The sequence below is a fragment of the Vigna radiata genome, chromosome 5 (assembly GCF_000741045.1).
Source record: "Vigna radiata var. radiata cultivar VC1973A chromosome 5, Vradiata_ver6, whole genome shotgun sequence".
NCBI classification, from domain to species: Eukaryota; Viridiplantae; Streptophyta; class Magnoliopsida; order Fabales; family Fabaceae; genus Vigna; species Vigna radiata.
The window spans coordinates 25,255,641-25,266,710 of NC_028355.1; the positions used below are offsets into that span (position 1 = coordinate 25,255,641).

Below are 11,070 nucleotides of genomic sequence, written 5' to 3' on the forward strand. Positions count from 1 at the left end.
GTGTCACTGTTTAACCTTGTATCTTTTCTTTGTTTATCAGCAGGATTCTCTTCCACAACAACCAAAGTCAGAGCAGCTTGATAAGCTGAAGGTGTATAAAATGATACTGGAGCGAATTATAACATTCCTTCAGGTTTCCAAGAGTAATATCTCACCTAGTTTCAAGGAGAAACTGGGTTCATGTGAGAAGCAGATTATTAATTTTATAAATACAAATAGGCCTAAGAACAGCTCTTGGTAATGCCTTTGTATCCACATCTGGAAAGTCAACTGTTACTGAACAGCTCATTGAGCGTCTAATTAAAGCGGTTAGTGTAGTTTATCTTAAGCTGGCCTGTTCTGTGACTGTGGTCTTTAAGTTCTTTACGAATTTGACAATACATAAAGGTTTCCATAATTTTTCAACTTAAAAATTTCTGTTCAATCATATGATTCCAGGTGAAATCAATGTCATCAAAAACACTTATGTTCTGCTGTTAGTGACATTGGTTCAGTTGTAAGCATGAACGATAGGATAGCAGGATCAGCACCAGGTAATGGATCCAGAGCTGCTGTGGGTGAAGATTTGGTTGCTATGACTAATTGTCGCCTTCAGGCAAGAAATTTTATCGCACAAGATGGTGCCAATGGAACTAGGAGGATGAAGCGCTACACTTATGCAACACCCTTGAATGTTGTATCTTCTGCGGGTAGCATGAATGATAGTGTCAAGCAGTTAACTGCTTCTGAGGTCTCTGATTTGGATTCAACTGCAACATCTAGATTCAAGATGCCAAGGGTTGAGATACTATTGTTTTTCGTCGTTATGATTTATTTAATGTTAAAGAACATGAACTGAGGAAAGAACGGAAAAAATTTAAACTGATTAATGGTTTAATGTGTCTAAAATGCATGCGATGGAAACTAGATTTCAGAACATGCCTGATTATATATGGATAAGTTATTTTATTCAAAGTAGTTGTTATAAGATTATTAATCAAATTCAATTTTTATTTATCTTTGGAACTTTTGTATTTTTACATTTAAACTATATTGAAATCGATTTTTACAATTTTCACTGTGTAATTTTTATATAGCATCATATAATAAAATATTAATTAATTTAATATTAAAATTTCACAAATATTAAAAGTAGTATCATAATATTAAAATTTCACAAATATTAAAAGATAATAAAATGATATATTAAAATATAAGAAATATGAGTAAAAAAAATTAAATAAATTACAAGTAAGNTCAAGTGGATTGTAACTTATAAGGTAAACATAAGCTACTTTATTTATTAAATAATGATATGGTTTTTAAATTACGTTGTAAGCTATTAGTTTATTGATAGCATAGTCTGTTTTAGCATTTTAGTAGCATAGTCCGGAATTTTTACTTTTTTTTCTAAATAAAAAGTTTATATGATTATATAATCTAAAAAAATATTTTTAATTTTCATATTACAGTTTAAAAATTTAAATCAACACGACATTAAAAAAAACATTTATAAGACACAAAAAAGAAAGTACGGAGGTGATAGAGAAAATAACCATTTTATAAGCTTCTCCGTAACATGTTTCAATTAGTTTAGTATTTTAGTGATACTAAAATAATACAATAGATCATAAAATCCGAATTCGGCAAGAACGTGGGTAAATATGTTGCATATATCATTTGCTCCATTGAAAAAAGAGCAGAAAAAAAATAGCGCTCATGCTATTAATTTCAGATAGTCCCTCAGAGGAATTGTCTCTCTTAGAAAAACAACACATACGCTTACACAACTCCAATAAAACTTTCACCAAAGCAATGTCCGAAAAAGAACTAATCTAGTTTTAGAATGGACGTGACATCAATATAAACTCACCATCTAGCCTAGTCATAGAATGGATGTGATATCAATATAAACTCACCATCGCAAACAAATATGCTCGACATGATAATCTGACAAAACTACACTCATTAATCAACCTAGCTTTTCCACAAACGGTTCAATCAAGCTTTGGCCATTGACTATCTTTGTTGTTGCAATAATCAAATCGTATGCCATGCCCTCCTACAAAATAAACCACATTGAGATTTATAAGATAAGAAGCAGTCAAAAAGATTTATTCATAATGTCCAGTCATTTGGATAAAGCAATCATAATAATTTATTCATAAGCCTATTTGTTCTTTGAGCCACTATATTTATCTTTTCTCTGATTATTGTATCCCAGTTCATTATATCCTTACTCTTTTCAATTAAGAACTCTGATGTTCCAAGTTCGTGTAGTATTTTAGACATGAGACTTTTTGGAATGAGTATGTAGCATATAGAGCTGTGTCAATAGTTCATTAGCGAGACCATGAAGTCTGCAAATGGGTTTGGAAAACAAAGTTTAGGAATTAATTTGGTTATTCTGTGTTGGGTAAGTTATAAAATAGGAAACGAATTTCAAATTCTTAAATTGCGGTGGGTATTTACAAATCCACTCAACTTTGCTTGGATTTGATTTTTTTTTTTTAATTATTTCAGCCTCCCATTTTGATCCTTGTTTGATTACACTTTGTGTCTAGATCATGTTATCACAGGTATGGTCGAGAAGAAAGTTATCCTGATATTTCTCCACTGTTCCCCAGTGCTCATTGAAGATAGAAGATAAGAGAGCACCAGACACAGATTTCCATAATTAAAGAACACCGCTCGGGCAAATAAAAATGAATATGCTCAGCCACACAAATTTATGAAGCAACGAAATCTGCCTACCCGAAATATTATGTACCATAACCATATTAAAAAAGAATTAAATTATAACAGAAGTTATTGGTTAACCTAGCGTCTAGGCGACATTGAGAAATAGGCAACAGTTATGACACACCTGAGTGCTGAAAAATCGGAGTGCAGAGATCTCTGCAAAGGTAACACCCCCAACAAAGACAACAAGCACCAGGGCACGCCTTCCATCTGGTACCCTGAAAGATACGAAGTTCCAAAAAAAAATTACAAGATTTCTTTCATAAGCATTAAATTTTCTAGTTTTTATTACATTTTTCTCATACCATTTTACTCGAGATTAAGAGATGCAAAATTTTTAAAACTAACACTAAGTAAAACATACTTGGTCAAGCTGGTTGAAATCCCTGATAAAGTGTCAAATGATGGACTATTTGAAAATCCGCCCTGTACAATAAAATATAATGACTAAGAAAGGTGAATGGGATAATGTGACTTTGATTCAAGCAGTTATAAATAACATAGAAACATTACATGAGAAAAAACATTCAGTCATAGTTCACAGGTACTAACCCTCTTCGTTTCCAAATGTGGTCCAGGCAGTAGCTTCAAAATTTCTTCAACAGGACGCCTAAAAGATCAATAACAATCAGTTGGTCGACTATTACGCTTAGTTCACTACCCAAACATAGAAAAAATTAAAGCAAGCAACAGATATATTCACGCTAAAGAAAAGGTATTGCATGCATAAATAACAAAAGGGAACTTTTGAAGGTTTAAGAAACTGTAATTGGGTAGTTGTTTAATATCGAACAACCTTCAATTTTATCATAGCATATGGACAGTTTAGAGAGGAGTTTCACTGTTAGATATGAAGAGACTCGATCTTTGTTTCTAGGGGTTTCTTTTGTATTTTATTGTGAGAATGTCTTTCTCTATCTTTATACTGTCCATCTTTCAATCTGAATTCTCTTTCTTTAAACCATGTTGGGAGAGGATTACTCACACTGGATGAGCTCAAGTTAACAAATTTCAACATAACTAAGACCATAAAATATCCTGCTTTCCGCAGCATGGATTGAAATATGATTGTTGACAAAATTATACAATAAAACTAACATCTCAATTAAACATGGTGTTTAACATTTTAAACTAGACTTTATGGTCAGCACAAACCCATTTCTAATTGCACAACATTTAACAAAAGCCAACTAGGATCTAGAGATGCATGAGATGAAATTTATAGTTCAATGAATTGAACTTCGTTATAAATTTATATACAATTGCGTTTGAAGGTAATAATGAAACAAGAAAGTTGATTTTCATAAACAAGAGAGACAGTCACAATTAGAGATTCAGGTTTACCATCCAGACCGAATGGCATGCTGGACCAGTCGAATGCTGAGTGGTGCATATCCAGAGAAGACGTAAGCAATATCATTGGGGCTGTCCGAGTAGGAAATCATTTTAAGAGTAAGCAGGGAACAGGACTAAGTAGATAATTGTACAACAGGTGATCATCAATACCAATAATAACAACTTAATAGAGCCCGATGAGATTTAAAATGCATACAAGAAGACCAATTAAAAGAATACAATACTCTAGAAGTGTCATTAACTGCCACTGCAAAATGAATTGATTTTGAACAGAGAAAGTCTGGCCTGAATAAATAAATAAACATAAGAACAATAGAAGAGCTAGCATGGTTAAAAATATCTGGGAAAAATATTGCTTCAAGACTGCAACACTAAATTAATCTTAAATGCAATAGGGCAGATATTAAAGAATTGGGATGCTTTTCAACATTTGTTATCATTTCACAATGGAAATATGTATGTCGTGTATTTTAATTCTGTCGCACACACCCATCACCATGTTTACACAGATTATCCAAAATGTGATCATGAATTTAATATAAAATTTAAAATATATCAAATGTCTAATGGTTACATCATTTAAAAGAAATTACTTGGCCGTATCGGTGTCTTCAACCACAAGCTGCAAAGCACGTTTTATAGTGAGCCAATTGCTTTTTGACTCCTACAAGAATCACAGGCACAATAAGAGTTAATTATTAAATGACAAATACATAACCCATTTAAACTTGCAAAACTAAACTCCTAGAGTATTATACCTGCTTTTTAAATAAACCAGCTTTCTCTAAATTGTTTAGCATTGCTACGTGCTCAAATCCATAGCTATGAAGTAGTTCTCTCCTATTATTTGGAAGTTACAAATATACATTAAAACTAAGTACTTCCAAAAATAAAATCTGCTAGTACATTGTACAAAAAGCAAATGGGAATAATATTATAGGTTAGGGATTCCCATTAATCTACAAACGTAACAAAATGAAGAAAAAAAAAAAGGAGAAGGTATCAATGAAGCATGAAAGCTTGCCTGAAGTAATCAAAGTGCTTCTTTGGCAACCCAGAATTAGTAATAGAAAATAGGATTAGAAGACGTAAGACTGTTGTCAAAGGCTCCTGCTTATGGATCAGTTCTTCAATGTAATCAAAGCATCTGCATAGGTGATGACCAAAGTTTCATATCATAAAAACATTTACTTATGTGCATGCATCTGTAAACTGTAATGCCTCAATAGCAATCAATTGCAGGCACTAACCAAGCTAACAATACCATACAATTAGTTTTGGCAAATCAAGTCTATTATAAGTTTATTCCATGTAATTTAAAATTCATCCTTGAACTACAACTATAAGCGCTGCTTGCTATAAATTAAACAAACTCAAACATGATGACTAGCAAATAAAGCTGAATTATCTATTACAACCTAAACTATAATGCACATATAACCAATTTTAAGTCTTAATAAGCGTAGTTCTATTAGCAGTCAGTTATTAGTCAAAGATACTTGATGCACTATATTCTTGTTTACAAGGAAAACAAAGTACCCCAAAGTCATGTCTTCAATGGTAGACTTCCCAAAACATCTCAGTTTTTATTCTCGTGTCTAATGCCAGACCACAAAGTATACTACTAAAAGCTTGGTATTAAGTTTTGACAAAGAAAGTTGATATCAAATTAAATTTTATGCATAAATTGTTGGCCTCATGAAAAATCCTCAAATTTTCATGACGAACAAGAAAAAGCATAAAATATATACCCCAAACCATAACATGAAGCTTTCAAGTAGAAGAAGCTATAAAGCAATATGTTCCAAACAATGGTACTAAAGTACCAGTTCCTACCGTAGACAATTAAATATGGTTAAAAAGATATTCATTAAAAAGATCACATGAAATTTATGATTTACGAAATTTCCCTATGAAAATTTGGCGCTGGCAAGTAAAAAACAAGTGGCACTGGCCAAAACAAGTTAACCCATCTTAAATCTTATCACTAGCTCTCTCCAAAACACATGATATCACATCCTAATTAATTCATATAGATAGGGAGATTATATTAGTTTAAAATACAAGAGCATCAAGTATATAAAACTCTCTCTATGCAAAATTAACTCACATGTCATAACTCTGGGACTCCACAATTGTATGTTCCATATCAAGTTGACCAAGAAATGAAGGCTTTGAAGTGAATGTTGATAGATGCTGGGCAAGATTTATGTGTCTCTGGAGATATTATTTAAGGAATACAATGAGTTGATAGTCACTGTGATGTCTTAATGAAATATCAAAATTACAACAAAAATGTTCTTACAGTCATCTCCGGCAATGAGTTTAGCTTTTTCACGAAGTCTTTCAACTCAGAAACTGTTTGTGTCTAGACATCATGGAAAATAATATATGTTAGAATGTTTTCACAAATCCATTTTAATTTTCTAAAAGTAATAAAAACTTAATTTAAATGCATTTGGAATAGTTTGAGTAAACACAACTTATCAAGCAATAAATATTTTTTCCATTTTTAAATATTGCATCCTATAAACAAACATCAAACTATAGTACATATGAAGATAAAGTATGGCAGAAAAATTATTTGAATACTTCAATTTATTATACTTTGGAAACAACACGACTTTAGTCGATTCACTGATGTTACTCACATAAAAGAGGGTTTCAATAACTTTTGTAAAGTTGACAGAAAAATCAATGTCCAACTATAAGGCCATATACTTACAGTAGTTGTCATTTCTGTGTAGTCTTGCTTCATGGAAGTAGCTTTTTGACGCAAAATCTGCAATACTGCAGACAGCAATTAAGAAAATAGAACTACAAACAAAAGTGCCAAAGATTTTTTGTTTAATGTTTCTCTCCTTAGTCCTCTGTGTGTGAGAGAACGAGAGAGCGAGAGATTATTTAGTTATAACTATGCTACAAGTGGTAAAAATGAATCAACCTGGACAACAACTTCAAAGTTTAGATCCCGTATCTCCTTAAAAAGCTTGTCACTAACAAAATCCATGCAAGTAAACATCAGTTCAATAAATTACTTCGAGCAAATGGAAAATGAACAATAAAATAATAATTGCAAAGAAAAAGAATATGGATGTCTAAATTATGGCTTAAAGAGGATTTGGAGCAAAATGTCATCCAGAAACATATATTTATTTTTGCTACACCACAACAACAAAAATTATTGTAATATAGGCATCATTCAAGGTTCACGTCCTCTTACAACTTTAATTACATACAAACCGATATTGAAGGTAGCAGAAAACTCAGATATTTCTTAATACAAAACCAATCAAGCCTTTAGTACCACATATTCACTAAACATAATGAATGTGATACAAATAAAAAAGGACTTCTTCAGTCAAATTAAAATAGGAACGAATTAAAGGATGAGATATAAATAAATAGGGATTCCTTCAATTAAATTTACAAAGCAAAGAATTAACGCGAAAACTTCTTGAAGTTGAGATCATGTTTATAACAACAATAATAATAACCCAAATTCCAAACATTATCTCATCAAGAGAAGTTGGAAAAAAGGATCAATTGTTTTGCTATTGATTATCTTTGTAATACTCTTTAATCTAAATAAGATCATTCTGACAGGAGGAAAGCACATTTATGCATATTAAGAAAAAAATTGTTTCTCATTCCTCCACACAATAAAAATGTATGATCGGCTTCAATTAATGGTGCAGACAAGTATGAATCATGTCAGGACATGGGTATAAAAAAATATGAATTGATTTGACAGAGCAACCTATTCATTAACAGATTGAAAAAGTTTCGAGCAAAATAGAGTAAGTGAGAAATGTAACTTACCTTGAATTTAGAGGAACTTTGGTTTTTTTCCCTTCTTGTTGAAGACCCATAATAGATGCATCAAGCTCTACAGAGCCATTGTTAATGTGCAGAAACTACAATGATATAAATTCAACAAAATAGTCATGGTCACTTCAAACGTATTTATAGTATGGGTAAATAATATTCATACAAGATATTTTTCTGAAGATCAATTCATGCCCCTACAAATAATCCATGATGTTTGTATATAATTCTAAAGCTCCTTGACAAAATCACCAAAACATGAAATGGAAAAACTTCCACATTGTAATTTGCAACATCACAAAATTTGTTTGGGGATATTATTCTCAAAAGAAAAGCCCAATCAAATAACACAGCTAAATCTTTTATGCAATAAATATTCATTCTTAAAAGCGTATATTGATTATGCATTAACTTGCCTCATCAAGTAGTCCCTCATATGTTAATTGGGAACACAAAGGAGTAACCATGTCCACCTGCACTCAAACCATACCCAAATTCAGTGACCACCATTCATGCGGACACTACTCTTTCAAACAACTGAAATGGTAGGACCTCAAAAAGAATGTAAGTTGATGTGAATATACCAAACTAAGCATGGACAAAGAACTAGTAATAAATTGTTTAATTTCAAAAAATTTCAATCTCTTATGTACAAAAATCTTTCATTAACAATTATTTTATTAAGTAATGAAGGATAAATGTATGGACGTGAAATGCACTCTTTAAGCATTAACAAACAAATTCATAGACAACACAGTACAAGGGCACCAAGCATAACGTCCCTAAAGACACTACCAATCATGGACAACGGAGATGAGATGGAAAACAAGTTGTACCTCTCTATCTAGAAGGATTAGTGTATTTATCTCTGGCACAACAATCTGTGTAAACAAGGGGAAGACAAACAGAGGATTATATGGTGTATTTTAATTCTTTAATTGAATACAATATAAACATAGCTTTTGTTTGTTATTCTGATATTCTAACTTGAAGAGAAAGACAGCGCAGAGAAAAATTACATCAGATAAGTTAACTGGTTCCTCGGCTTGCATCCGGTTTAGGATGTCTGCAACACACACAGATGCTTTTCCTTTTGCCCTCACATTTGGTATCACTCCAAAAGAAAACTACAAAAAATTAAATGAAATGAAATAGTTATAAGTGCATACACAAAATGATTGAGATCATATTAGATTTGATGTCAATGATGTTGATGGTATTTCATAAACGGACAACTGTATGGGACTACTCCTTACTTGTTTGATGGTAATTGTTCATGTGTAAAGAAAAATTCAAGTGTGTGAGTTCAAAAGTACAACCTCAAGTTTGTGAATAGCTTTAGCAATGTGCCAAAGCGATCCTGTATCACCATCAACTTGGCATTCCTAGCACCGAGAGAAGGCAAACAAGAATAAATAATTAGTCAAACCAAATACAGAAGTAAGTAAATTTGATAAATTACAACATTAAAAGAAACTCTATAAATAAGTCACAAGGAGCAGAAGTATTAATATTCAGCTTACTTTGTAAGAAAGATCAAGTTCAAATGATAACACATCTTCATCCATCGGTACAATATACAAGGGATATTCCCCAATTGAAACCACATGATGTAATTTCTCTTCCTCAAGAACCTAAGCAAGAAAAATATTCATTTATGCCTTGCAGAGATTTTATGTTTAAAATAGAGAGGCATCCTGCCCAACTACGAAAATTATTTGTTTCCAATGAAAGCTTACTTTCTCACAAACAACAGTGCGACGGGGGACAAAATAAACATGATATTCTCTTTGCAGTCCTTTCGATATATCATTATGAATGTTAGAACATATGAATTTCATCAACTTGGGCTGAGCATGCACAAGGTAAACTACTTTGCTGCAGTCAGTCTGAATTGGATCACCAGAAAGATGTCGCAATTCAACTCCATGCTCCTGTTTGTAATTCAGTGTGAACACTCAATATCAACAAAATATTAAAACAAGCAAACAACAGTCTATTCACAAAAGAACTATGACTTTTTGTGCGTAAATGTTGTTAAGTAACCGTTATAGCGGCACTATAACTCTCTAACATGGCATCTTTTGACTCCTCCACCATTGGAGGGAAGCCCCTTATGGCGGTGCCATAGGCCACAATGGAATGTTTATATGACGGAAATTTAGCCTGGCACCATTGATAATTTCGGTGTGTAGGTATACAGAAAGATTATTTTTGTTTTTTGTTAACAGTCAATTAAAAACTAACTACCATATATTAAAATGTTCGAAATATATATGAATTAGTATATATGACAGATTATTCATGAATTGATATCCCAATACATAAATCCCAGCAAGTTACTAAGGGCAAGAAAAGTGCCTTGAGAACGGATGTCTGTATAATAAGCGAAAGAGAGTCCCCGAGCTTCGGATCAATGACCAAACACTTCTTTCCTCGAACCTGCAAGAACACGAGAAAAAAAATCACACGCTTGCGAACTCAATGTTCAGTGCCGTTACAGTAAAAGCGATCAAAATCAAAATAAACGAAACAGGCAATTGTCGAACATCAAATCTTAATTCCAAATCATATAACTGAACAACTTCAATTTTCTACGAAAAGAAACGGAGAATATCAAGAGCAAGAATTACATTTTTGAGGATATTGAGGAGTTCTTTTTGGGACTGTTCTCTGAACGCAACGATAAAAATAATGGTTAAAACAAGTTGAAGTTGAAATTGTGAATATTGTGAGCGTGAAAAATGAATGGGATGATGAGTAAGTGGGGATTTGACCTAATGGATGTGAGATTAATGGGAGCATTATCTAGGTTCGGAATCTGAGCCATCGAGATAGCTCCGCTGTCCTATCCAACACCACTGCACAATTTTCGTCTTCGCAGAAAGTTCGATCAGAGACGAATCACAGTTGCAAGTTTCTTGGCTGAAGAAGAAATAAATAGGATTGAAGAAAACAAGAATATAAATGTATTTGATTAAAAAAATTAGTACACAACATGTTTAATGTTTCTGTTTTACTTTTCATTAAATTTTAAATTTTGATATTTTAAACTTACAGTAATTTACAGTGAGATACTTTGATAATAAATAAATAAATAATTCTCTCTCTCTCTCTCTCTCTCTCTCTCTCTCTCTCTCTCTCTCTCTCTCTCTCTCTCTCTCT

The 11,070-nt window shown here is 32.3% G+C and overlaps 3 protein-coding genes across 3 annotated transcripts in view; 1 reads left to right on the forward strand and 2 right to left on the reverse strand.

The window, feature by feature from the left end:
- LOC106760783 (zinc finger protein 1-like) overlaps positions 1-100 on the reverse strand; it is an 11,369-nt gene extending 11,269 nt beyond the window's left edge. The window contains exon 1 of the mRNA XM_014644210.2: positions 16-100. The gene's annotated coding sequence lies outside the window, so the exon portion shown is untranslated. The remainder of the gene's footprint in view (positions 1-15) is intronic.
- The window catches only part of LOC106760522 (mediator of RNA polymerase II transcription subunit 15a-like), an 8,904-nt gene extending 7,950 nt beyond the window's left edge, over positions 1-954 (forward strand). The window contains exons 7-8 of the mRNA XM_022780248.1: positions 41-238; positions 446-954. Of these exons, the coding sequence (XP_022635969.1) occupies positions 41-238; positions 446-838 (591 nt within the window). The 3' untranslated portion in view covers positions 839-954. The remainder of the gene's footprint in view (positions 1-40; positions 239-445) is intronic.
- Positions 955-1,621: 667 nt separating this feature from the next.
- LOC106760782 (vacuolar protein-sorting-associated protein 33 homolog) lies at positions 1,622-10,850 on the reverse strand. Its single transcript, XM_014644206.2, has 22 exons — positions 10,683-10,850; positions 10,539-10,578; positions 10,267-10,347; positions 9,645-9,839; positions 9,429-9,539; positions 9,225-9,290; positions 8,925-9,032; positions 8,742-8,786; positions 8,322-8,378; positions 7,900-7,994; positions 7,022-7,073; positions 6,803-6,859; positions 6,383-6,445; positions 6,188-6,294; positions 5,102-5,224; positions 4,836-4,917; positions 4,671-4,741; positions 4,066-4,146; positions 3,274-3,331; positions 3,086-3,147; positions 2,846-2,939; positions 1,622-2,041 (listed from the first exon to the last, which is right to left on the reverse strand). The coding sequence occupies exons 1-22, from the start codon at positions 10,733-10,735 to the stop codon at positions 1,952-1,954; spliced, it is 1,791 nt and encodes a 596-aa protein (XP_014499692.1). The 5' UTR covers positions 10,736-10,850; the 3' UTR covers positions 1,622-1,951.
- Positions 10,851-11,070: the final 220 nt, after the last annotated feature.

Coding starts and splice junctions, on each gene's coding strand:
- LOC106760782 (XM_014644206.2), bottom strand. CDS start 10,735: ATGGCTCAGATTCCGAACCTAGATAATGCTCCCATTAATCTCACATCC. Junction 6,860..7,021: donor ACTTTGAAGTTGTTGTCCAG/GTTGATTCATTT, acceptor GCAGTATTGCAG/ATTTTGCGTCAAAAAGCTAC. Junction 2,042..2,845: donor TCCGATTTTTCAGCACTCAG/GTGTGTCATAAC, acceptor TTTATTTTGTAG/GAGGGCATGGCATACGATTT.